Source organism: Phaethon lepturus, unplaced genomic scaffold (genome assembly GCF_000687285.1).
Source record: "Phaethon lepturus isolate BGI_N335 unplaced genomic scaffold, ASM68728v1 scaffold2163, whole genome shotgun sequence".
NCBI lineage: Eukaryota > Metazoa > Chordata > Aves > Phaethontiformes > Phaethontidae > Phaethon > Phaethon lepturus.
The window spans coordinates 75,098-102,149 of NW_010526754.1; the positions used below are offsets into that span (position 1 = coordinate 75,098).

At 41.9% G+C, this 27,052-nt stretch overlaps 1 protein-coding gene across 1 annotated transcript in view; it reads left to right on the forward strand.

Annotated features, from left to right (window-relative positions):
• FNBP1 (formin binding protein 1) overlaps positions 1–26,254 on the forward strand; it is a gene marked incomplete at its 5' end in the record, with an annotated part of 69,427 nt that extends 43,173 nt beyond the window's left edge. Inside the window, 9 exons of the mRNA XM_010283146.1 lie at positions 951–1,133; positions 6,968–7,054; positions 10,380–10,394; positions 14,325–14,434; positions 17,494–17,626; positions 18,715–18,836; positions 19,292–19,428; positions 19,808–19,966; positions 25,586–26,254. Of these exons, the coding sequence (XP_010281448.1) occupies positions 951–1,133; positions 6,968–7,054; positions 10,380–10,394; positions 14,325–14,434; positions 17,494–17,626; positions 18,715–18,836; positions 19,292–19,428; positions 19,808–19,966; positions 25,586–25,593 (954 nt within the window). The remainder of the gene's footprint in view (positions 1–950; positions 1,134–6,967; positions 7,055–10,379; positions 10,395–14,324; positions 14,435–17,493; positions 17,627–18,714; positions 18,837–19,291; positions 19,429–19,807; positions 19,967–25,585) is intronic.
• Positions 26,255–27,052: the final 798 nt, after the last annotated feature.

Sequence of the window (27,052 nt, forward strand, 5' to 3'; positions counted from 1 at the left end):
TTCAGCAGTTGGGTGGCTGGGAATGAGGAATTGCTGTGATTCATTCTTCTTAAGAACAACTAACAGAGCATAACTAACTGAGCAGTTGACTTTTTTTAAAAGACCACATTAACTTATGTATCCATTAAACCTTTTTCATTTCACTGTCATATTTTACACCATAATGCATGGCAGCATTTATTGGGGGTTACCAGAATGTGTCAGGGTGACTGGACTAAATCGGTTTTCAGTAACACTGATGGAAGCCCAGAGCAGCTTCATTGTTTTGATCTCATGCTTGCTCTGACCCATACCAAACCACTTCTACTAATTACAGAGTTAAAAAAAAAAAAAAAATCTACCTGTTCCAAATGGATCATTCCTGTTGTGCTGGTATATGAGAGAACACGGCTGTCTGGTGCTTACATCAGTGTAGCCAGAAAAAAAAACCATGGTTAACTCCTGAGCAAATTCATAGAGTAATTTGTGAAAGTGAAGTGTGATGCACATTACTGAGGTATGATTTGAAAGCAGGAAGGAATGTGGTTTGTTGTTTTCCAGATAATAGAAACGCTACTGGGCACTAAGGTACCTTCCTTATCTGATCCATTTAAATTCAGGTATTTGAAAGCTCTATCCATATGCATTATTCTGAGCTGTCCACAGAGCGAGAACAGGGCAATTTATGGGGATAGCGCTGCATGGAAGAGTCTGCATGAGCCTCCTGTCAAAATACTTTGTCTTATTCTTCTGTTGCATCACTTATTAAAACTTCCATTTATCACATTCTTCATTTAACACAACTCTTAAATACTGCTTTCCCCCTCTTTTGAACCATGGCCTTTAATATTTAATTATTTAATTGTTTTTTCTCTGGATTTCAAATATTGGTTTTGATGCTTATTTTCGTTTTGTGTTTTATCTTTTTATTTTGGTTTTTATTCTGTCACTTCTCCATCTCTTATACGTAGCTTATGTCCCTTTTAACATCCCCCCATCAGCCCCCTCCTCCTCCCCCTGCCTCTGCCTCACCCTCTGCTGTTCCCAACGGCCCCCAGTCTCCCAAGCAGCAAAAGGAACCCCTCTCCCATCGCTTCAACGAGTTCATGACCTCCAAACCCAAAATCCACTGCTTCAGGAGCCTAAAGCGCGGGGTAAGTTCTCCTCTGGATACCTCTCTCTCTTTCTTTCTCTTTTCTTTCTTTCTTGCGCTTTTATTGCACGTTCTGTTATGTAAAAACTTGTTTTGTTTTGTGAATGAATCCATTGTGTTTTATCATAACATGCAGACAAATCCAAGGAATCCCAACCTATAAAGCCATTTGTAGTCAAAAACCCCACAATGAAACCACAAAAAGTACAATTGCTGATGGAAATAACCCATTTGGGTTTTAGGGGGAGGAGTGATTGTCCAAAGTATGGGAAGGAAGAGCTGAACATTAAGTAATACTCATGTAGAAGTCAAAGTCATTAATTTAGTAGCCCTGTGTCTGTCTGTGGCAGAGTAGGTTTGGAGGAGCACCGTTCAGAGGTTGACTCTGATCCCGATGCTGCATGTTGCCTACCTTAATGTGAAAAGTTTTCCTCCCTGCAAGGTGGATTCAGCTCAATATCTATGTCAGAAAGAGCAGAGTAAATTAGGAGGCATTCCAGAGAATAATTCTTCTGACTTCAGTTGGTGCAAGTTCAGACTTTTCCCTGAAAAGATCTGACACCTCTTGCTGTAGTAGTGGGAAGATGACTTCCCTCTATTTCATGGTCAAATACGCCGCTGTGTGTGACTTCTGCTCCAGCGACTCGGCCTCAGATTGTGCTTCCAGTGCTGCAGTGTTAGCTTGCTAAGTAAGTCTGAGTCTTAAGATTAAAACAAAGCCGAGATGTGAAAGATGAACTGATTCTAGGTGGTAATAAAGTTGTTTAGATGGTACATGTCTGTTTTAAACCAGGGCTGCCATGTGGGTGGAGGCTGCAGGGGGACACTGAATTTAGTGTTACCTGCAGCTACCTAGATATATTGATTACAGCTGGCTCTAAATACTAGAGGTTGACACTTCTCAAGGACCTTAACTGCATGCGGTAGCAAATAACAAGCATATTGTTTCAATACAATACACAAGTTTGATTTGATTCCTGTAGAGAGCCTAAGAAATCCTGCTTCCCAACAAGTTTGTTGCTTTTGGGCCTCCTTAAGCAGATGATGTGGCTTAAACAGCTTTCAGAGTGTCCATAGAAGAATTTCAAATCCTGCCATGCTCTTTAACTTTTTTTCTAAGTAGTTTTAAATGTGTTTTCCACCGTTTTTTTTTCTTGACACTTTAAATGTCAATGAAATATCTTTGCAACAATACCAAGTTGAAAAACTATTCGTAACGGCCACTGATAGCTGTCATTCTTGCAAACTGTGGAGGAAAGACATTAATTAAGATTTTTATAAACATTGTGTGATGAACAGTTACAAACCTAGGAAAAAAGATTGAAGTTCCATTGCAGCCTTCCCTACATACGTTAGCATGCAGAATTGTAGGCCACCAAGTCTTTTTCGGGGCATTTCCCATTAAGTCCACAGATTTTTGTTGGGTTTCTGAACTTTCACTTCCTAGTGCAATGACGCACACAGTTTAAAGTGGTATTCTGTCTGCAAAAGCTTTATCAGTCTAGCATGTGACCTCTAAAACATAGATGAGAAATTTTAAGGTACTAGAGCTTGGGTTTTCCCCCTGCCAGTAGCTGGAGCACAGTGTGTTGGATGCTGGGTTATGTGCTGTACAGTGCAGAGAAGCTGGAAGCCTCCGTGACTGACCTTGAGGATTCACTTGGATCTAGATCAAACTGGATCAACATTCTGTGACACATCACCACTGATCTAAGTGCAGTGTCCCTGTCTCCTTTGCTGCTGATAGAGTAGGAAGCGTGGCCTGAGTTTTCCCAGGTCAGCTGCTCTGTTCCTGTCCTTGACATCAGCTGTGGCTATCTTGGTAAACTGATGCTGAAGCATTTGTGTTGAATTAAATGCTCTCATTGGTGGTCTTCATAAGCAGTAAGTAAAACAACTGGTCCCTGAGATAAAATTTTCCATTTTTCAAACAAAAAGACAACTTTATCTTCCCAGAAGCTCACACGTGGCTGAGAAGTTGCTGGCATAGCATGACTTTGGCTCCTAGGTTAAGGTCCTTGAATTATTTCCTCCTGTAAGAATTACAGGAAGGAGACACAAGTGTTCAGTATTTTGAAACCTTATTTAGAGTAGACTGTAACAGCAAGGAGATGCCTACTTCAAAAAAAGCCCAAATTCTGCTCCAGGGACTGCACTGACATTTAGGGCTGAAGGCTGGAGGTCTTACAAAAGTAGAGATGGTTTCAGTGGGGAACTTCAGTGGTTAGTTACAGAGAATGGAGAACAGTGCTGCAAACAATATTTTGTCTCATCTGGTTGCAGACAGTATATTTGAAAACAAGATGTTTTATACTGAGTTGTTTCAGTTCTTTGATAGGGAATTGCCATTTAATGGGACATTCAGAACCCAACGAAATCATATTTCTGGTGCTTTTCGTTGGGGAAGCGGGAAGTTTCCAAGTTGTCCAAACACAGATTCTGTAAATGTCCCTCCTTCCCTCAGTTGCAGTTTGGCCCAGAGCATCTTTTCTCAGTGGCTTTTATGCGGGGACACAGTCTTTCAATTCTGCTTCTGCAGCAGCAAACCTGGGGGATGCGCTAGGCAGCAGCTGTTGTGGTGGCACCCACCATGGCACGTGGGCATCTGGCACTCGGCTTCATACGAGGCAGCAGTGAGACGCTTTGGAGAGTAAGAGGCTGCTGAAGGTGAGGGTTTGTGTTGGGATCTGGTGCTCCAATAGTGCTATTCACGGAACAGAATATTGAAAATAGTGCTGAATATTTCCAACTTGATTTAAAAGTACTAGTTTGTAGTTCCATGGGCACTTCAACAAATTTGTATTTCAAACGTACAAATTCTTAGTTAGCGAGTATTTGGCTGTATAAGCAATTATGACTAATTGCTTTTAATAGTTCCTGAAGAAATGCCATTATTTTATGTATTAACTATCTGAGAAGTCCAAGCGAGTCTTACGAATCCTGTGTACCGAACTGGCTTTAATTGGTTTGTGTGAAAGGTGAAATAATGAGAACAATTTCCTATAGTCTTCTCTGGAATCCCTCAAATTTCTGCTGACACGTTCATTAAAAATGTGCAAGGAAAGGCTGTTGCTAAATCTTCATTTAAACCTTTCCCTATGTTCCCTTTCTATTTCATTTCCTTCCCCTGTTAGCTACCAGGATGTTTGTATGTAAATACTTACCCTGCCTGACTCATCCTGCAGAGTTTGGAGGCCAGTGTTCAGGTCACCATCTCTTTTTCCGGAGCGGCGAATTCAGGCCACTTACTTCATCTAGAAATATGGAGTAGGAGAGGCTGCAAAGCTCTGGCAGCTGGCTCTGTCTGATTTGAAAACTTGTCAAGTTCACATTTCATAGGTCCTTGGTGATTTGTTATACAAATGGTCAGACTAAAAGATCATGAAAATGCCGTATGGCCTTCAAAAACAAAGTAAATCTAACCAGGCAAAAAATAAATCAAGAACCACCCCCAAATCCTGTTAATTTATCAGATAAAAAAAATGAGTGGTTGGCATTTGTTTTGGCTGATGTGGTTGCTAAGACCCACTTTATATTCAGTACAGCCAGATAATACGGTTAATTCTGCTTTTACCATATTAAGCTTTGTAAGATTTCCTTTTCTCAATTCCTCTCCATCCCCCTGCCAAATCCAAAAGCATCTGAAGTTTGCTCAGGCGCATGAGCAGTAATGTTACGAATGCTCGATTGTGATGTTACCAAAGAAATTAGGAGGACGTAGAGGGAAACTGCCCCGTGCACAGAAGAACGTTTGATCTGTACAGAAATACATCAGCGAAGAAACTTTTGGCAAGGTCGTGCAGGGAGCCGGCAGGACAGTACAATGTAACGGGTGTTTGGCTTTGGACACTGAATAATTTCATTTGCTCTGAATATTGTCTCCGCACTGCTGGTTTTGTTCAGAAACAAAATTCCACTCCAGCCAGACACCTTGCAGTAAAGGTGGCCACAAGGCAATTTTAAGTATTATTTTAGAGTATTCAACCAAATTGTGAAACAGGTCTTTCCTGGCTTTGCTGATAAACTGAGCTGTTAACTCCTACAAAAGCTGGGGCAACGATCTGTTTATGTCAGAGGAAACTGGATCATATTCCTTTTTTGCACTGGCTTAAGGAAGAAGTGCATGAAAAGGAACTACTTAGTGTGAATAAGTCCAGTAGATACTAAGACCTTAACAGGATAAATACCACCAGTAGAATGCACATTGTAATTCATCCGTGAAACATAAGTGAGTGGATTCGCATACAATTCCTCCATGAAATCTTTGATATCAGAATGTGTCTGGAGAGGCAATATGTTTTAGTAATTTCCTTCTAAAGTTTTGGTTTAGCATTTTTATGTTGCATTTGGAAAGATAAATGTATGAAACTGAAGTGGAAAAATCACTGGTGACCATTAGAATGAATGATATAATTAGTAATGATATGTCCTTGTGCCCAGTCTGGTTTTAATTTTGCTTCCAAACCAAAAATCCAATGGATCTTGTTTTCATGGAAGGAAGCAGATGCCTGAACAATTTACAACAGATGCCAGGTTAATGTAGAGGCACCAATACCAGTATCAGTGGTCACTGCCAATATGAAATCCTAGCCTGTTTAAAAAAATTTAAAAATTTTAAAAATGCAGGTGCTGACTCTTGTCAGTGTCTATGGTTTTCTAATCACCTTTTTGTATTTTCCTCAAAGCTTCTTTCTTCTAACGCCAAGAGCAGAAATGTCTGTTGTAGAAAATACTGTAAAACCGTTACAGCACTTGTCATGAATCAGAACTAGAAGCGGGGGGGGGGAGTCTTTTACACAGTTTTTGTGAGTGCTGTTTCTAATAACCCTTTAAAAAGGCAGTATAAAGGTAGTATAACACTTAAAATCAACCCTGTCTCTTTAGGGAAGTTAAAGCCAGAAGAGTACAAAAAATGAGGAACCGCTTGCATAAGTCGTCATTTCATTTATGCTTGCTCTGCTTTTTCTAATTCCATTCTGAGGGCAAAGAAGACTTGGTATTCTGCTAGTTGATATTAATTTTGTGTTCTCTTGTTTTATTGCTATAGCAGCAGTAACATCAGCACCTTTATTTAAAGAGCAATACTTCTGAACTAACAAAATCCAGGGGTAGAACTTACACCTTTGACTGCGGTGTGCACTCGCCTTTCCTCTGTTAGCGCGGAGCCTGGGTTGTGATGAAGCAGAGAGGGTGGGTCGGGGAGCTGGGACGCAGATATTGCTGTCATTACCCAAGCTCCAGCCTCCGGGCGGTTCCGTAAGGCACACGGAGGGACTTTTGTGGTTTCCTTTTTAGTGGAAGTTGTTGACTTCATTACAATGTGATTTTATTTCCATTGCCCCAGTTAACGTTTTCCCTCACCATCCCGTCTTGCCTCTGTGACATGCTGTGCAGTCTTCTCCCTCCACACTTGGCTGTTGGTGATCAGTATTTTCTTGTTCTGTGCATATGCAGAATCAGCAAACAAAACAAACCACCCTCTCGTACCTGCTTTCTTCCCTGCCCCTGGGAGTACTTGTTTTAATGTTAAGTGTATGAATCTGTGCCAGGACCAGGGCTTTTTGGTGGGTGGGGTCATTAAAGCCATGGTTTATTCTGGTGCAGAGAGATGTTTTCTGACTTTTTCTATTTAAGCTAGCATTTAAAAATATGGTACTTCCTAATTTTTGTGAGAATGCTAAACTCTTAATATTCGCCTAGTTTCTAGGAAGCTTCTACGCTGCACTTAAAGGCTAGTTAAATGCCAAGCTGTCTTTTGCTGTAGAAGCAGTAAACACAGAGGTGCCGTGCTCGTCTCCAGTGTAACGGATGTGTTTTCTCTTGCTGACTCACCAGCAGACACAGTCTTTGTATATTCACAAAGAACTCATGAAGAGGACTTTAGGGACACCCACGTGTGCCGTTGAGGCTAGGGAATATGTTGTAAGTCCGTGTATGGTGTGATCAGCCCATACCGTTGCTACACAGTCGCTAACCCCACTTACAAGGTCATTAGAGTGTGCTGTGGAAATGTGCTTTGTAAAAGATAAAAGGAAAATTTGGTGGGAGATGAGTTGCAGCTTACTGTGTTATGTGCAGGAAAGATGTCTGCTAGTCCTGGAAATGCTGAAATTGGCACAATTAAAGTAGTTGGACCTGTGAGATTCAGAGAAAGTACTAAAACAGGTTCCATGCATTTATTCTAAATTATTTTATGAATGCAGCCTTGAGCATCATGAGCAACCCCTGATTTACAGCAGTGCAGTGACACGTTCAGTGCCTTGGTCGTGGAGCACTCCGTGGAGCTTTCTGAAGCTTACCTGAACTCTCTGTAATGATGATAGTTCATGGAATCAGGATATGTGACCTCTAAATCTGGTATCTGGATAAAGCAGAATGTGAGGAGATTGTTATAGGACCACTAAGAAAGAAAATTACCTTGGTTGTATGGAAGTCCAGTGATTTATTTCAACCCTGTTTTCTGTAAGTGAGGTTAGTGTCCGTGACTGTCCAATAACACATGGACTAGCTGGCTTTCATGCACTCTCATGTGTTATTGAAGCTTGTGGCTCTTAGGCTCTCATTTTTTCCCTGCTAGACTAAGCTAGACTTGTTTTAAAATGACAGCTTGAAACAGATTTGCTCATGTTGAAGAAATGTAAATTATTTGATCATTTGAGGAAAGAATGCCCCTGTTCTCCCAGGAGCTTTGAGCAAGTTTCTAGCTGTGAAAACCCAACAGAATGGGCAAAAGTAGTTGTTTAGTGTTTAATGCAGATTTATTTTCAGTCTGCTTATATTTGTTTATAGAAACTGAATTGCTCTCATGTAAAATTATGAGTACATTTCAGAAATGGAAAACTGTGAATATGACTTATTTCAGCATTTCATTGTTTCCAGTCTATGATGCGCTTTGTTATTTGTATTGGTTATAACAATCCCTGATGTACTATTTGGAAATGCTATTAATAAGTTCTCTATTTTTGTCATACTTAACAGCATAAAAATTTGGCATAGCGTTTATAATCCTTTTCAAATTTGCTGAATTTACAGCAAAAGAATAGCCTTGATGCAGATGATTCTTCGCAGTAGTATAGTGCCTTTAGAGTGAGTAGTGTTTAGAAACTAGCGCATGTAGCATACATTTGTGCCTTTTATAGAGTGCTTCGTAGGTAAATATTTATTCTGCACCATGAGTCTTGTCTGTATATATGTACAAGGATCTCAATTTGTGCTGATCATGTCTATGCTAAAGTTCACAGGAGTGCTAAAGCAATTATGCAAACAAAAGCTGCCTACGCTGAATTTATTCACAGCATATTTTAGCTTATTCTTTCTCTTTCCTGTATGATTATTCTCTTAAATGGATTGGTTTTGTTTGCTTTTTAATGGTCTCGTAGCTGAGTGAATTTCTTCATTGCACTGTGATTATTATCCTGTGTTTACTTCCTAATGGACTGAGCTTCAGAGGGAAGTTTAACTGCTGCTTTGTCACCGAATGCATCAGTTCAAATGGAGTATTTCACTGTTTATTGCAAGGCCATATGTTTTCCTTGAATGGCTGGTGTGTATTGCCATACAAATAACTAATTGTAATTGTTATTTTTAAAAAATGCGTATTTCTTAAATCACGCTGTCAAAAACATCATAGGTGTGGAGCCACCTTTATTTATTTTAAATCCAATCCTAAAGAACTGTGCTGTAGCTAAAAATGGAGCGTCTGTTTGCCGTTATTTTACTACCAACAGCTCCTGAATATGATGCTCTCAAACTCTTGAATGGAAAGAGGTTCAGAAGTCTCACAATACAGGTCGTTGCCTGGAGCGAGAGGCGTTTTCCAGCTTCTACATTTCAACTGTCTCTAACACCGAGCACAGGCATTTATGCACTTCCGAGTTTGCGTAGTGTGAGCACTTCACGACTGTCCCCAAAGAGCTGGTAGGACAGGCGCGGTGCAGGTTGCTGAAGGAGGCTGAGCATAGCTTTGGTTCTCCCTTTAAAATCTGGCTTTATATCTTGATTTCACGACTGTCCCCGAAGAGCTGGTAGGACAGGCGCGGTGCAGATTGCTGAAGGAGGCTGAGCATAGCTTTGATTCTCCCTTTAAAATCTGGCTTTATATCTTGAACAGCAGCGAACTGGTGCTCCTTGGCACAGAACAGAAAAGCCCTGTAGCACTGCTAGCCTCCCTGTCTCTTGGCAAACCTTCTGAATTGCAGCTGTCGTAACGTCTTGCAATACTGGAAGGTGCTTTGGTAATTTTGGTGGTCAGCTGCCCGGGCACATTTGTTCACCCAGCAGCTTCCGAGGCTCTCCAGCGCTGTTGAGAGCTGTATGTGCGAGGCAAACCACGCTGCTGCGTAGGTCCTTTAAGCACACGCTTCACTTCAGTCTCTTACTTTCTCAGAGTGACTAAAAGATAATGTTTTGGCTCTGCACCGGGAAATGTGGTAACCTTTGAAGAGTCAGATCGTGTATATTGTTTAAGGAGCTTGAATAACGTCTTACCACGCTGTCGTAGGATCAATTTGGTGTAAAGAGAAGAGGGTTTTCTTTTTCCTCCTCCTTGGTCCTGACCTCGTCTGACTGTATGGCCAAAGTGTGTTTGAGACCGAGTATTTGTTTTTGAATTGTTCAAGAACATGAAATGACACTACGTGACTGCCCAGACAGCGCTGCGCGCAATCAAGGGACGTTTCAGGGATGTTGTCCTTTGGACATAGGCCTGAGAGCTAGGAAGTCGCTGCAGGTCACTGGAGATCCCGCCATGCTTTTTGCAGCTTACCTCTCCACTGCCTTTTGGGTAGGTGTTATTCCCTGCCCTCCTCAGCCCTTGCATAAAGGGGCTGAGACTCGTCCCTGCATTTTGGCACATTTTTGATCTGAAGTGCCTTGCACGCATTTTGCAAGTTCTGAGGTTTCTTCCACTTTCGAGGCGTTACTGTAATGTGAAAAATCTCTGTAGTCGCTGTAAATAAGCAATCCAGGCGAGACTTTCACCTGCGGTGCTAAATAAAACGCGTGTAGAGGTACAAGGCTCTCCCATTTCTGTTTCTGGTGAGCAAACAGCAGCAGACTGATAACGCTGGCCCATCTTGTGAACTTTTGCACAGATCTGTTAGTGTTACCCATTTTGCCTTCCAACAGCAAGGGGATTATGTGTCATTTTATTGTAAAGTCAGTCTGAAAAAGTTCCTCTTCTACTGATGCACTGTTGTTTTTTTCTCTTTCTCCCCCCACCCTGTATCTCTCCAATTTTTACATGAAGCTTTCTCTCAAGCTGGTAAGCACATTTACAGCATGCCTGTCCTGTGTTTTAATCACATTTTTCTGTGTGTGTTTTAATGTGCACTGTGCCACATATGACATGACACTGAAATTAACTGTTAAATTTGTTTCTTCTTTGTGTTTGCTTTTTTTGATATTTATCAGATAACTCTGAATACACAGGTCTGGAGTCTAATAGAGGTGATCAGAATTCAGTCTTTCTAATAAGCTGCTAAAAAATTAACTCTAATATATAGTTTAGTTTTCACTTTTATAATCTAGGGCTATGAAAATGTAGAAAAACAGTATCGAGTAATTCTGCTACTGTATAAGTATACGTTAAAACATTTAAAGAAAAAAAAATAAAGGTGTCTGTGCTTGCTGGACCTTTTCCAGAGAGAAAAGCATGTCTTCTGTATAACATAGCTGCAAAGTTAGATTTCCATGTCCAGGTATTACTGGAAATCTGCATTGGTATCACCTACATTTTACAGCCCTATGTAGTCCTTCAGAATAACTAACAATGATATTAATGAAAGTTCTGTAAACCTTAACCAACAAGGTTAACTCAGTCCGATTTGAATACACAAATGGAGGTAGATATATATATATATATATATATGAATCCTAAATTCTATCTTGGATGCAGCTGAGAAGGTTTCTTGGACTACGGTAAGATAATATATTACTGCATTGGAAACGGAAGGGGTGAACATATTTGGGAAAGCAAATTACGTGCTGAAACTCATACACAAGGTACCGTACTGCTTGAGATACTCCACACCTTGATATGTTCCTGACACTTGTCTGTGTTCCTCTGCCTTTCGTGAGCCCAGTCGGAAGGAGAATGCGACTGATTTGTTGACACACGTCATGCCAGCATGCAAGAGCCGCAAACGACTGGCTGCTGTTTTGGATCTGCAGTAGAGCCTTAACTGCTTCAGCTTGAAAGTTTTCTTATTCCTCACCAGTCAGTGCCTTTAGGTGCTCTCTTTTCCCCCTACACATACATTGATCTTGGATACAGCCTTGTGGACCTGTTCTGTTCATAGCAGCTTATTTGGAGGAAATTCATGGGCTGTGAAAGCTACCTGGTGTAGCTCTGGAGGTTTAGGGTCCTCCTGCAGCTCTGTCAACCCAGTGACTTGCTTGGGCTCCATTAGCAATACTACTTCTCACTGAAGACCTGTGGTGGGCCTGAGGGGTGATGGAAGCCTCTAGCTTACTTGCAGACCCTGTTCTTTTGGCTGGTAGTCCAATGCATTTATACCGGGGATTTCCATTTGTTGTTTTCCTAGTCACAGTGCTAGTACATTATATAGCTGAGCTAAGCCTCTGTATGTAGGAACAAATCCTCCCAAAATAAATGGCTGACCTGGCCTTTCCCCAAGAATTGCACAAATCAAAAAGATGTGCAGAGAGGGCTGACACCTGTGTGCGCCTCAGGCTGAGGAAATCGGCTTGTTTGTAATTTCCTCCTGGATCCTAGCTGTACAAGAGCCAAAACTGGGGCTGATAAACCTTGTGCTCTCCCCATATATAGCTTTAGCACAGAACCTGGTCCTGACTTTTTCCACAGTCCTTCATCTTGGGACAATTTGCATCCTAAATGCCAGTATCTTTATGCAAGGAAATCTAGTGAGCACTGGCTCTGCTGGCCCTATATTAACACATCAAAAATAGCACAGATTCCCCACCCTGCCACCTCACTGCTGAAGCATTTCCAAAAATGCAGGCGATGTTCACTACTTGAGAGAGAACCCAGGTGTGGTTTTGCTTGAGAGCATGAAATGTGCCCAGCATGTGCAAAAACTGCTCCTTGACCCTTCCTTTTGGAAGAGGAACTGTAGCTTCTGTTGTGATGGGAAATTGAGCATGGAATAAAGTCTGAGTGAGATCACCTCCTAGTCTCAGGCATTTCTATGCGACACTAATGCTTTGGTCTGAAGCATTGTGAACAAAGATACTGCATTTAGTCTAGCCTAGAGCTTTTGAATGAAGTTGAAGAATCAAAAAGAAGATGCTTTTCCAAAATACATCTGTTGCATTCTCCTAACGTATAACCAGGAGTATTTTCAATCATTTCTTTCTCTTCTACGTAGAGTTGAGAAGAATATGTTATATAGTCTTTCTTGTAACTGCTTGTTATTTACAAAGCTATATCCAGATGCTTTGCCATAAAAAGGTATTTGTATGGCTTTAGTGTGTAGATTATCCGTACAGGATCATTCTCGTGTCTAATACGATGTGGGAGTTACTATCAAGCAAAATAGTAGTATCATGAAAGAATGAATTAAAATAGATCTCTCCTGTACCATGCATAGCAGGTAATGTAAGCAATTCTAGGACTTCATGTAGCTGAAGTTTTAGAATGAGTGTAACTTATTTAGTTGTTTTTTTTAATTTGTCTTAAATTTGCTTTCTCATTGTCTCATGAAATGGAATGTTAAGTGTATCATTACACAGATGATCCTTAACTAGGCGCGTATGCCATCTTTTACTGAAAATGAATACAGCAGCAATTTCATGAGGTTTGACTGTTCTGCTATTTTGAAATTGCTAGCCCGAGGAGGAGGAGGAGATGACCTGCTTGTATTTGTCCTCCATCCCTCTGACACCCACACGCTTTCCTTGTAAACAGCTTGTTCTGCACCTGCAGAGGAAAAAGTGCACCGTCTCGAAGCACGTTCAGTGCAGAGCTGAAAGGGTCTGATGGGCAGCTTTTGTGGCAGTGTGTCCACTAAATCACACTCCTGGGAGAGATTTGGCATTTTAGTAAGACTAATGTCACAACTCTGCTCACAAACTTTCCGTAAGCTGATGGACCACTGAACTTGGTTACTCAGCTTTGTGTTTTTACCTTTCTTACTGCCATAGGCCCGTAATTCCCCCTTAGAAATGGGATGTGGAATGAGCAGAAACCACAACAAGAAAAACCTGTACAAATTCAAGATTATGTACAAGAACCTCGTTCTTCTATGGTGCTACTAATTAGTATTGATGCGTGTTCAGTATAGCCCACCCAAACTGCCCCCCTTGCTTTCTTGCATGACAAAAATACGTTGTACTTTGAAGAAAATAGTATGGATGTGTATTGTGTGTCATCTATCTGCTATATCAAATTGAGGCAATCGAGAAGAAGGCATAGCAGTTTGAAGGCAGAAAAAGATTCAAGCAGAATCACACAAAGGTACCCGCTGTGGTCTTCAATTTTTTTTATTTGGTTACGGTTCCAAATTGATGGATAAAACTCCTGATTTTTATGCTGGTACAAGTGAGAGAGGAAAAATTAAGAGACTTTGACATGGAGCGTGGATCCTGGAAAAGTAAGCAGCATGTTTTCAAACTGCGGAGTCCCAGAGGAAGGACTTCTATTACCTCAGTGTGTTCAGGAGAGCCCTGACACAAATTAACTGTATTGGACCAACACTCAGACTTCATGGAGCAAGCCAGCAGTTGATAGTGTACATGAGAAGTGCAACAGTGACACAGGAGTAAAAGCTGGCATCTGTTTTTATGGGGATGCTGTCTGTAGCAGTGTAGAAGGCAGGAAGGAGAGCTTTCCTTGAGAATGGAACTCTGTTAAATAAAATCTGATGATAACTATGGATAAAAGTAGTTTCTCAGCTTTGCTGTTGAATTCTGGCATTCCTTAGTTGGTGATCTTCCATTCCATACCAACTAGCCATTTGGTATGGAACTGGGATGTGGTCCTGGGATTATTTCTAGGGCATACAGATTCCTGACCAGTCAGGGACTGATAACTCCCTGTACTGATACTGATAACAGCACAAACAATAACAATGCTTCAGACCATTGTGATTTTGCACAGATTTTTCTGAGCTGTTTTCAAAATGCAATCCTGATTTTTTTCAGGCTCTGATTTTTGTTGTTCTTTTTTTTCTTCTTTTTTTTTTTTTCCCCTCCTCCATTCCACTGCGTGCAGGGAGCAGGTCCAGAAGACTTCAGCAATCTCCCACCTGAGCAAAGAAGAAAGAAACTTCAGCAAAAAGTTGATGAACTAAACAAAGATATTCAGAAGGAGATGGATCAAAGGTATGTCAAGCCTCTCCAATGAAAAATGAAATACGTTGTTTCATATAGAACAGAAACAACTAAAATATAACAAAGAACAAATTAAATCAAGATTCTAGGTTTGTTTTAATGTGCTGTTCCAAGAAAAGAAGAACCAGAGTTTACGTATGGCTAAAAACACCTGAGAGGATCAAGGCTCTCCACAACTTAGGTTCTGAAATCAGTTATTTAATTTTGACTGTAGGTCAGAGCTGGGGCAAAAGCTGGCTTTCTGTTTATTCCGTTCTCCCACCTCAGTGTGGTGCATATCTGTCTTTGGAACCGTGAGAAGGGAAGATCCTAGTATAAGGATGGAAATGATATAAGCATATCTGGAGACAGTTTTTCCTTCTTTCTGGAGCTGTTTTCTTGGGCTTTCACAGGAGACCAGCGGGTTAATTGTGAGCCAGACAAAGGTTACTGTTAGATTGTTTCTTGATTTTTAGATTGGATATTTTTTTTAGATTGAGTATTAGGAAAAATTTCTTCACTGAGAGAGTGGTCAAGCATTGGAACAGGCTGCCGAGGGAGGTGGTGGAGTCACCATCTCTGGAAGTATTCAAAAAACATGTGGATGTAGCGCTTCAGGACATGGTTTAGGGGGCATGGTGGTGTTGGGTTGACTTGATGTCATGTTATGGTTGGACTTGACAATCTTGAAGGTTCTTTCCAACCTTAGTGATTCTGTATTTCTGTGATTGATGTGAGCTGTTCCTGAGGGGTTTTTCTAGGAAAGAACAGGATGTAAATACAGCCTCAGTCAGAGGTACAATCATAGACCCCTCGGCACTAAGTGGAGTGCCTATTACTGTATGACAGGCATGGGTAGATCCCAGCAAGCGAGGCTGTTCTGAGCACGATAACATCGTCAGGAGTGCTGATTGATTGGGGTGCATCTTAAGACTGATCTGTAGCTTACACTTCCTGGAAGCAGAAAGATAATGATTCCCGTGCTTTTCTGGATGCTTTTTCTACAGGGCTGCATTTATCATTCTGGTTGAGAGTAAGGCTATTTTAGTTACACATTTTTAAATTTATTCTGGCAGCCTGTATTTGTTGCTTTGTGTTTGTTTACATTCTACAGTTGCATTAAAGCTTCAGCATGTTACCTCTGCAAGAGACAGAACTTTTCTTCCCTGAATGATTTCATGACTTAGCCTCTCTCGTACTAGTCTATCCCTCAATATTGCTTTGCATTTGTACAGATGTGCCTAGTTTTCTGCTAGATTGCTTTGAAGAACCTGTTTGTTTTGTCTAGCAACCCAAACTTTCTTCTCTGTGTTTTATATTATGAATAAGAAAGGAAAACTGCACGTGGTTATATGATTTCTCATTGCTTTGTGTGGTGGTGTTTTTTTTTATTTTATTATTCCTCTGTGGTAACTTACATTTGTCTCTGTACAGATTTTCCTTTCTGCTCTGTATTGATTCTGAGGTAACCCAATGTTAAAATCAGGTATGAAATCAGAGCAGAATGAAGTTATTTTAAATAACGATAGTGTATGATTGAGGAACTAGCACCAGCAGTTAAGAGTTAAAAAAAAATAGTGATAATAGTGACTCATGTGTTTGCAATATTGTCCCTTAGGGCTTCAACCACAGAGCAGTCCCACTTCCTTGCCACCCACACTTTTTCCCATTTTCTATACACACAAAGCAAAGGCAGGCACAGGATTGCAATTGTCAAGAGTTTGGTGGGAAAGTCTAAAATATACGGAGTGTTAACTTGAGTCGTGGGACTCGCGTTAACCTTTCTCCCCCCAACTACTGCCTAGAGAAAAGCAGAATAGCTGTGCCAGTAATACAGGAAATGGGCTCATATGTCCACCCTTCTCCAAGCACTGAAAAGTTCATCATGCAGATGACTTCAGCCTCAACTTGACTTGGGTCAAAGGCAGCATACTGCTGTCGGCGAGAGCTCCCCAGGCTTTCCTAAGGGAGCTCATGAAGGCATGTACCATGTTAATGTTGGCCTTTCGGTACCACATTCATCAGAGCAGGCCTTCAAATTAACATCTCTGAAACCGTAAGCGTTTAGCATCTGGGTTGATATGAAACACAGTCCCCAGAAAGAGTCTAGTAAAAATGCTGTATAACTTAACAGGATGCAGGGTCGCATTATGCAGCCTAAGGTCCATCTGTCGCTGCGACAAATGCAAACCATCTGGATTTAGCTTCGTTTTAAGCAGTGTGAAGTAAATATCTTAGAAATTATTTGGGTTGCAAAAGACAAACTGCAACAGGCAGGGTGAGAATTTCTGGTTAGCACTCCATTTTTATTATTAATATGTTCACATCCAGCTCTGTCTCAGTTTCTCAACTGGATTTCAGCCCATGATGGAGAATAATGATGCAACTGTTTGTCTGTGCCCCAAAACCAAGGATGATACTAATCGAGAAGGTTGATGCTGTCATTTGTTGCAATGGCTGCGAGATTTTTTTTTATTATTATTTTTTCCCCCAGGGTTAGCAAGTGGAAATTGTACTATATAAAAGAGTGTGTCATGCTACAAGACAATACCAGATTCCCAAATTCAGTGGTTTCTCTAGGATTCTTCAATTGGGGCACATGGAGCTTGAATCATCTGGTCTAAATGTACCGTGTCGGTACGCACACACAATGCGTCTCCTGTGTAGCCTCACGATCTGCTGGTGAGGCTCCTCCCGGCAGCCTCGCTCATGTGAAGAGCCCTCAGCTGCCTGTAGAATGAGGAGCTCCTCTTAATGTAGGGGCTTGAAGAGTTTGGCTTGTGTACAATGTCATGTCACATTGTAGGTAAAGGTGTCACTCACTTTTTTCCATCTCTGACAGTGTAAAATCTCTTCTGGCAAGTGATTTTACTGTTATTTTTTCATGGCTGCTTCTATACGGGGCATGTTCTATACAGGATGTTCTTTGTTACCTTTGTAATCAATTGGGCTTGAACCACAGAGTAAAGAAAAGGCAGTTTATTATTCTTTCATTCGCCCTCGTTTAGAGAAAGGCATTTGACCCCAGTCGCACTAACACTTATGTGTTTTATTTTGCTTCTGTCTCTCAGAGATGCCTTAACGAAAATGAAAGATGTGTATATCAAGAACCCACAGATGGGAGATGCAGCGAGTGTGGACCACAGATTAGCAGAGCTTGGACAGAACATTGAAAAGTTACGATTAGAAGTTCAAAAGTTTGAGGTACGGGAAGAAACATTTTGGTAAAAAGTAGCTCAGCATATGCTCAGTTCTAAGCAGATGCTTCATTGCTTTTCCAAATGTATTGGTGCATTTTCTTGCTATGTATGGCTAAGTGCTACTTAAGCACTTGCATTAATTGAGATCTTTGAACCTATTTGTGTAACGTAATGCAGCATTTCTTGTGACTGTCAGCCAACAGTCCTGCTGTTTAATTTGCCACAGAAAACAAATTGTGCTAAGTGGAGGATAAGAGAAAATGTAGTGCTGTCTGGACTGCCCAGAGGAGTTCAGATGCCTCTTTTATTAATTAAATAATTTGAAGTACCATGTTACAGATGTCTGTGGAAAACTTAGGGGAACGTAAGTGCAAAGCACCATTTATAGTCTAACAGCAAGACAGAAGCCATCAGATGAAATATGTTTTAAGGAATAGTCTGCCATTAACAGGAAGATTCTCAGAGATACAGAATCTCAAGAGCATAAGAAGTATTTAGAATATATTAAGCCATTATAATTACATGAGAAGGATTATAGGGCTGAGAAAAGTCTTCACTCTGTAAGTTACACTACGTACATGAACAGCCCATTAATCTTAGATGTTTCTTACAGTTGGCTTTACTATCCATTGCTTTCTTACCCATTTGAAAATCACTGGGTCTTTCGTTCTCCCCAGCTTTAGTCCTCCTGCATTCAGCAGTCACTGAACTTGCTGTGTTTCTGATGTTAATTGAGACTACTATAAGCTGCTAGACATCTTTTTACTTGATTGTGACTAGAGCAGCAGCATCTCCCAACAGCTGTTGTTAACTGCTGCTCTTGGGTCATGGTGCTTTCAGCACCCAGTGTCAGAAAAGAATCAAGTTTCAGTAAGTGTGTTTTTTGGCAAGACCAATAGATTTAATATACACTTAAAAGTAGAGAATCTATTCCCCCTGACAACTGCAACCCAAAGGAAAATTTAAATGCGTTTGCAAACTGGTTTTGGTTCTATAGTCTGAATACAAATATGACACAACAAAGTAAAAGCAACATACATCCACTCGCAAGTCGAAGCGTGACGGATGCATGAGAGCGCTCTCCCCTTGCAGGGCTGGCTGGCTGAGGTGGAGGGCAGGTTGCCCACGCGGACTGAACAGGCGCGGCGGCAGAGCGGACTGTACGAAGCCCAGAACACTGCAGCAGTGAACAGCTGTGCACAGGACCGGGAGAGGTACAGTATCTGCACAGAGCTGCTCAGGCTCATAACTGGACCCGCTCGCCTTAGCTTGTTAATCGGGAAAACTGTAGCTCTGCAGCATTCAGAAACTTATTCTCTAACCAGACTAAATGCAGGCACTCTGTGAAGTGTTTTGCTTGCTGATTTTAGCATATGCAAGATCCCAACTTTAAAAGCTACTTTTCTGAATGTGATGAAATATGTAATAGCCCCTATACTCACTACTGTGAAGGTGAGTGAGATAGGTGCATTTTTTAAGCTTTTGATGGGAAAAATGACTGGTCTCACCCATTTGTGACAGCTGTTAATGTGACAGCCAGTTGTGAGCATGCTTTGGAATCGCTGAGCTGCTCCAGCTGCAGTTGCTCCCCTTGCCTTAAGTGCCTGTGGTTCTCTTTGCTCCTGAGACTGGTCGCTATAGTTGCTGTGTATTTTCCTCTCTTGAGCAGCCCAGATGGCAGTTACACAGAAGAGCAAAGTCAGGAGACTGAGATGAAAGTACCGGCAACAGATTTTGACGATGAATTTGATGATGAAGAACCACTACCCACCATAGGAACATGTAAAGCGCTCTATACATTTGAAGGTATTGCTCAGCCCTTACGCTCATTTCACTTACTGTTTTGTTCACCTGCCAAGGACAAGTGGGAAACCTTAATTTAACCCCTGCAGTGCTTAAATAGACAAAGAATGGGAGAGTGAGGCTCTGGCACGATCCTGTTTTATAGAGAGGCACTGAGACAGTGATTTGTCTCTCACTATGCATGGACTCTGCATGAAAAAAACCCAAAAGCCTTATGTCAGGATCACATCTGGTTCTTTGTGTACACACTGTTGTCTCCAGAAGGACATGTGCTTGTTCATGCTGTCAGCACGTGATCCAAGTGTGCTCTGAGCACTCCCCGCTGCATCTGTGGTTCCCATTGTGCAGGGCAGCCTAAACTCCGTGTTACTATGTCTTTCAGGTCAGAATGAAGGAACAATTTCTGTAGCAGAAGGAGAAATGCTGTATGTAATAGAAGAAGACAAAGGTGATGGGTGGACACGAATCCGAAGGAATGAAGATGAGGAGGGTTATGTCCCTACATCATATGTTGAAGTCTATTTGGACAAAAATGCCAAAGGTGCTATGACTTATATTTAATACTATAATTATTACTTTATTTGCTTTCACAGACATATCCAAACCTGCAACTGCTCCATGTTGCAGATAGAGCCTTTTAAAAGTCTGTACAATGCCACAAAGTGCATTATTTCGTACATGGACTAATAATGGCGTGCTGTACTGCAAAACATGCTTTTTATTGATCAGAGTAGTGTGGTAGACTGTAAAACTAGAGGGGAAATGGAGCTTTTCCTAGACAGTGCTTGTTCAACTGTCATGGCACACCAGCCTTAGTACAGGAAGCACAAAGCCATTTGGGATAATGTGGGCTCTCCTCAGACATCCAGGTGGCATCCCAGACATACTCACAAGTCAGATGTTTGTCCCAGACTGATTCAGTGGAATCTTATATAGGAAATACCTAGACTGCTGTTTTGTATCTCCATGTGGTAGCTTTTCCGAGCCTAATGTGTTCTGTGGGCCTTTTGGATTGAAAGCTGGTCATCATTTAGTTAGTGTGTTTGGCAGGGGAGACATCTTGCCAAAACCTGTCTACACAGCACTGTGGTCCGTGATAAATTGATGAAACGTTGACATTAAGAAGGATCCTCTATTCTTTCCTGCTGTTCAGAAAATGGTCTTTGGGATGTATTTGCTGTTTCAGATGACCATAGCCAATGGTTTAATCTTTTGCTCACACACGATCAATGGAGACATTCAGAGCGATCTTCTGTTCCGTTGTTGCTTTTAACTCCTCAAAAACAGGTGTGTTTGTTAAGCAAGCAGTGCTAGAGGGGCATCCTGGTGGGAATACGTGCTAGCACCATGAACACCTGGTAATGCAGTACACTGAGACATCAAAAAGTTTTAGTTTCAAATCAGGATTTGTTTAAAGTCTACTGTCAAATATTCTGTGGGTTTTTTCAGTCACTTAATCCTTCAGATTATTGTTGTGTTCCCTAGACTTTAGAGTCCTTGGTGTGAAACAAGCTGCCTCATCCAATTTAAAAGAAAACTGAAACATTCTCACTGGGACTTACGGACAGTAGGAAGAGAGGAGTAGGACTGTCTCTTTAAACAAACACTATAACTTTGATCAGTTCACTCTCATGTATTCAGTATTAAACAGCACAGTGCCTCGTCTGCTGCAGATGAAAATCTGGGGTCCGGTTTTATTTTGCCATAATACGGTAGGTTTATGTTTGTGTTGGCAAATACAAGGAAGGTCAGTTGAGATGCAAAACAGTGCAAAAAGCTCAGCCCCTCTGCTTTTATTAACCTTTGAAAGAGGAATGTGGATTGTACATTCTCCTTCATATTGAGACCAAGGCAGAATGGGAGATTCCATCTTCTCCCTGTGTTCTCTCCTATGGAGAGAACATTTATTGTGCCCCTGTACTCGGCACTGGTGAGGCCGCACCTTGAATACTGTGTTCAGTTTTGGGCCCCTCACTACAAGAAGGACGTTGAGGTGCTGGAGCGTGTCCAGAGAAGGGCAACGAAGCTGGTGAGGGGTCTGGAGCACAAGTCTTATGAGGAGCAGCTGAGGGAACTGGGGTGGTTCAGTCTGGAGAAGAGGAGGCTGAGGGGAGACCTTATCGCTCTCTACAACTACCTGAAAGGGGGTTGTGGTGAGGTGGGTGTTGGCCTCTTCTCCCAAGTAACCAGCGATAGGACAAGAGTAGAAATGGCCTCAAGTTGCGCCAGGGGAGGTTTAGATTGGATATTTGGAAAAACTTCTTCACCGAGAGGGTGGTCAAGCGTTGGAACAGGCTGCCCAGGGAGGGGGTGGAGTCGCCATCTCTGGAAGTGTTCAAGAAACGTGTGGATGTGGGGCTTCAGGACATGGTTTAGGGGACATGGTGGCGCTGGATTAATGGTTGGACTTGATGATCTTGAAGGTCCTTTCCAACCTAGTGATTCTGTGATTCTATGGAGAGTGCTTTGTGTGTGGCAATAGTTGAAAGCAACATTATTGCTCTGCTGGAAAATCTGAGCAGTTCAGCAGTGTAGGCTGCTTGAAACAGCTAAGCTAGTGTGGCATCTAAATCTGTCTTAAGTAACAAGCGTGGCTTCCCTGCCCTCCGACACGCAGCGTGGTTCACATCAGCAAAACGTTGCAGCAAATCCCCTATTACTGAGCAGAGCAGCAGGTTGGATGGGAAGCGAAGCAAAGCAGATCTCTGGGTGGGGTGAGAAATACTGACACAGTCCTGCTAACTGAACTTGCAAAAGTTTGTCTTTAATTTACCCTTCTGGAGGCACTATTGCAGGAGTATTGCAATACCAGCCAGCAATGTGTATGTTAATGGTATTATGTAAGTTATAGGATGATGCTGAACGATCATAAAAATGTAGTCTGTGCTGGGAGTGAAGGCTGATACAGTTGCTGCCGCTTCTGTGGCAAAGATGGAGGTTTTTCAGATCCTTTAAAGTTTTTTCCATTAATTTTGCTGGACTTTGGGAGCAAAATCAAACGTATCTGTGAATATCTAATGTGAAGGAACTATAATATTAACCTCTTATTTCTTAATTATCTGGTTAAAAAGGAAAGCTAAGAGAACTTTCCATAAAATGTCCCAGTAGCAGTAGAAAGATTCGGGGGAAGTGCTACTGCATTTAAAAGACAAACTTTGTTGCAAGCTGCAATTTATCTTTGATTTTTAATATCGTAGTAGAAGTGACTTTATTCAGTCCTTGAAACAGAAGCTATGACATTCCTGAAAATGCCACTGTAAATACTAAAGCATTTACAAACTTTAGTAATTCTTTCCTCTTTGGAAAGAAGCTTCAGTGGCTGGTACCTCTTAGTTGCATGAAGGGTGGGAGCATTCGCACCAGCGCTGAGCACATCTGTGACTCTCGCAATCAATTCTGGCTCGGACGTACCTGCCTCGCGAGGCTGTGGCAGTGCCGTGAGCCGGAGGCAGCTCTGCCTGAGAATTGCAGCTGCTAAATGCTTTGTGAAAAGCCGCTTGGCAGCTGGCGAGCTTTTTCGGTCAGCTGGAGCCTGTGTGGTCAGGGCTTCGCTACCGAACCTGGGGTGAACAGGCCAGGTAAGTCGTGTGCTGTAGTCGCCGTCCTGACCGTAGTCTTCGTGGGAGCCAAGCTGGGTCTGCATACTCCTGCAAATACCCGTGTGAGGGCTGTTTTGTAAAGTTTGCAATAAAACCTCCGGTCAGAAGGTGTTAGCAAACCCTATCACAAAAAAGAACAGTAATGTCTATCTTGTTTTGCCTTTTTTTTTTTCCAGATGTGTACAAATCACTTCAGAAAAATCTCTGAGTAGGTTTGCATAGGCCTGTTCACCTTTTATTCTACTGGTTTGCTGCTACGGTTGTTTTAAGAGCTCTATTTCAGAAGTTTTTCTTTAGAAGAGATGAGTGCACATGTCACATCTCCATCAATGAAAGACTCCGTTAGGTACCATTCACTCAGCTGATGCATGTATAAGTTTGCCTCTTGAAATTAAAATGTGCATCGCTGCTAATGAAAGTACTGGCGCGACGGTATCGATTTATTTGTAAACAGCATTATTGTCGTTCCAAACAGAAATGAGCCACACAGTTCATTCTCTTTGTGATGCATGCAGGAAATACTATAAATGCTAAAAAACAGGCAGACTGAGAACTGGATCTGTTGGATGTAAACTCGTGTTTTGGGGCTTATACCAACCTCCAGCTGCTGGGGGATGAGGAAGAAAACTCCTCTGCGCACACATGGGTGTAGCTTCTTGCAGGGCTGTTCAGCACCTTTATCTGGTGCTGACAACAGTTGAATACAGGCACTAGTTGGGCCTTTTTGCTCGAGACTGACCATACTCTCTTACTGAATGTGGTACCTCACCATCTGCTTGGGAGCAAAACCATCTTTTGCTGAGGGATGCCGTGAAATAGTGTGATAGGCAAAAGAACATAACCAGCTTTATATAAAACTCTCCGTTGCACCCAACAAAAGTGCCATGTTCGCTTCCACCAGGAAGACTGGCTGTTTGGGTGACGTTGCAAGTAACAGAGGCTGTTTTGTGAAGTTAAACTTCCTGATAAAAAAAAAAGTTCGGAGCCATGGGCTGATTAGCATTTCAGCTCCTTTGCCACTGTGGGTCTGTTCCTCCTCGCCTCCAGTTACATAAATAAATCCTTACAGGCTGCTCTGTGATTCTCAGTGTTGCAGCTCTGCTGTTTCTTTGCTGTAACCATTATACAGAGCCTTGACTTTATATAAAGAAATAGGTAAAAGTTAACCATGCTGATGCACTTTTTATCTAGGATATATCTGATTATTTAATGCTTGCCAAATTATTTAGGAAACGGTAATTATAAACTGGACTGTGGCTTTTAAAAATCCCTTTGTTAAATACTTGCCCTTAGTTTTCCCAGTACAAAAAAATGTATATAACATAACTTAAAAACTAAAGTTACTTGAACTTGAATTGTTTTTATCCTTTTATATATGTATAAATTTAAATGGTTTTGTAGGCTGTTCTGCTTAACCTAGCTCTTGTTTTGGTAACTACTCAGTCCCTCTTGTGTTGATAAGCATTTTTCGTTACTCAACTGCCTGCATCTGGTTGGACTTGCATAGAAACTTTTGGTTTGTGTTAAGGTTTTGTTAAACTTGACCAGTGTGGTGGTTTCCTTTCTATTCTTATTTTTTAAAGAATCATCATCTGTCAGGAATCTCTTTATAGCTTGATGTACCATGGTGTCGTCTTCTAATAAACATTATATTTTCTCATTCCTGTGAGGTTTTTTTTAATGGCAAATAATTTAAGTTTAACTTTAGTAAGGGAAAGCAAATGGCCCAGAGCTCCTTTTCACCTGATTCCCACCTTAAGTATAAATGCAATTCCTTTTCAGGAAAAATATTTTATTGTGGCTCTGTGAAAACTTTTTCGTGCTGTCATTTGGAGTTTTTTCTTTTATGGAAGTGGGCACAAAGGAGATCAGAAGGTTCCCTTGCTCTCTTGAATGCAAGTGAAGTTTGGACTCACCCTGTACTCCCTTGGATACAGCAGTCTCTTTGGCCAAATCACACTTCTGGATTGTAGCTTCACTTGGCCACAAAGAAAACTTACCCTCAGCCAGAAGTTTGTGGGACCAGGAGTGTGACAAAGGATGGGTTTAGGGGCTAAGACTGCTTTCACTTACCTGTTTATTTCTGCATGTCTCTTAAGAATGAAGGTCTTCGCAGCCTGTTGTGGAAAGGGTAGCTAGTCTGGATTCCTCTGCAAAATTCTTCGTGTTTTAGCTTCCTGTTGTTACTCTTCAGTGTCATCCACGGTCTCTGGAGCTGTCACTTGAACAGATGCAGTACTCCTTTGCAGACTGAAAATTAAAAAGCTGTTGTTTTCTCTGTTGCGCTAAAGGTGCTGGCAGCGTCCTGCTCCTCAGTTTTATTTTACATCCTCCTCCCAGAGGCGAGCAGTGTCCCCAGTGATGCTGTCCCAGGCTGGAGGGAAGGGCTGAGGGTGAATGATTACTGTTTTGAGCCTTCCTTAACCCCTTGTCACCTGGTAGATGCTTGGATGCTGTATTTCCTTTTAACCTCCTGCAGGCAGTACTACTCTTAACAGATCCCGTTTTCCCCAGCCTCTTTCTAATCCAGTCTCTTTCTTTTTGTCTTTCTTATGTTTTAGATTCCTAAAGGTGTTTGTGCTGGTGCAAGAACCTCGGGGCGAGCTTGTCGCAGAAGGAGAAACAAAATGGTCTGTTTACCCTGCAGGCAGTTAAAACACACCCACGGAAAGCCAGACTCCCAGTCTTGTCTGGAGTTCCCACTTGAAAAATTCAGACCTAAATTCCATCCCAGTACCATTCAGATGCTTGCTCTTTTTCATGGCATGCTACCTGTGGCTCAGATTAACTTATCAGCCTTTCCCACTCCGCTGCCAGCTTGGCACAGCCCCTCTGTAAACGTAACCAACACTTTCCCCCCACCCAATTCCTTCCAACACCGGTCAAAGAACTGCTGGCTGCCCTTTGATGCAAAGGGTAACCAGAGTGTCCCAAGCATGTACTGGTCTGTCTTCTGTCCTCCCTTGTCCCGCAGTCCATCTGAATGTATGCACTGCTCCATCCGCATTTCACACGGTGCCTTTAGTGCTAATCCTGCAGGTGGTCTCATCGAAGGGAGGTACGTACACGTGGAAAGCCTCCCCTGGGAACAGTGTTACAGCAGCTGGACTGGGCTCTGAATCTGCAGATATTAAATTTGATACACATGCATTATGCAATATTCTGCTTTCCCCAAAAGGTCACTAATACTTGTCAGCCTTTATTTTTTTTTAAATCTAGGCTGATGCTCATTCCAAGTATTAAATCCCCATGACCTTGCTGTTTCCTGAAAGCCTTCAAGCTCACGTATGTACGCTTGTTTTCCTGCTTGTTCTCTCTGCCCCCTCCTCTTTATTCCCCCACTCTCCCTTCTCTTTCTCACACACACACAGACACACACAGACAGAGACACTGGCATTTTGGTTTGAAGCCCCATTTTGTTCGTCACAGAGACCTCCGTTTTGCTCTCGTTTCAGTCTGCATGCTCGCCCTGTTGCCTTGCCTGCGCCCACCTTCCTGAGGGTCACGTTATTTTGTGGCTCATTGTTGTTAATCTCTTTGCAGTTTTTCTTTTGTTGGTTTGTTTTTCAGCATTTCAGACCTGCCTTCTCCTTTTGCATGACCTCTTGTGTGTTTTCATCAGTTAATGTTTGAATAACAGAATTTTTTTTAGAAAAATAAAAGAGAAAAGGAAAAAAAGAAACTGCGCTCTATTTCGTTCTCCCTCCTTGTCATGGACTGGACCTCGACCCAGAAGCCAGACAGGAATTGTGACTTATTCATCAGCCATCCTGTTCTCACATGGGTTTATTTGAAGCAGAAGTAGCATGATAAGTGATGCTGCATTTTATCGCGTCATGCAGTGGACAGAGAGCTGTCGTATCTCCAAACGTCACGTGATCTGGACCTCAACTGCCTACAAAAGGGTCAATTGCTTCCTGAACTTCTGTGTTGTAACTGTTGGTTTCCCCCGCGTCTTTACCATGGCTGGGATTTCACAGTCACCTTGTACGTGTTTGAGCCCCGTCAGTCAGTTGCTACTTAATAGC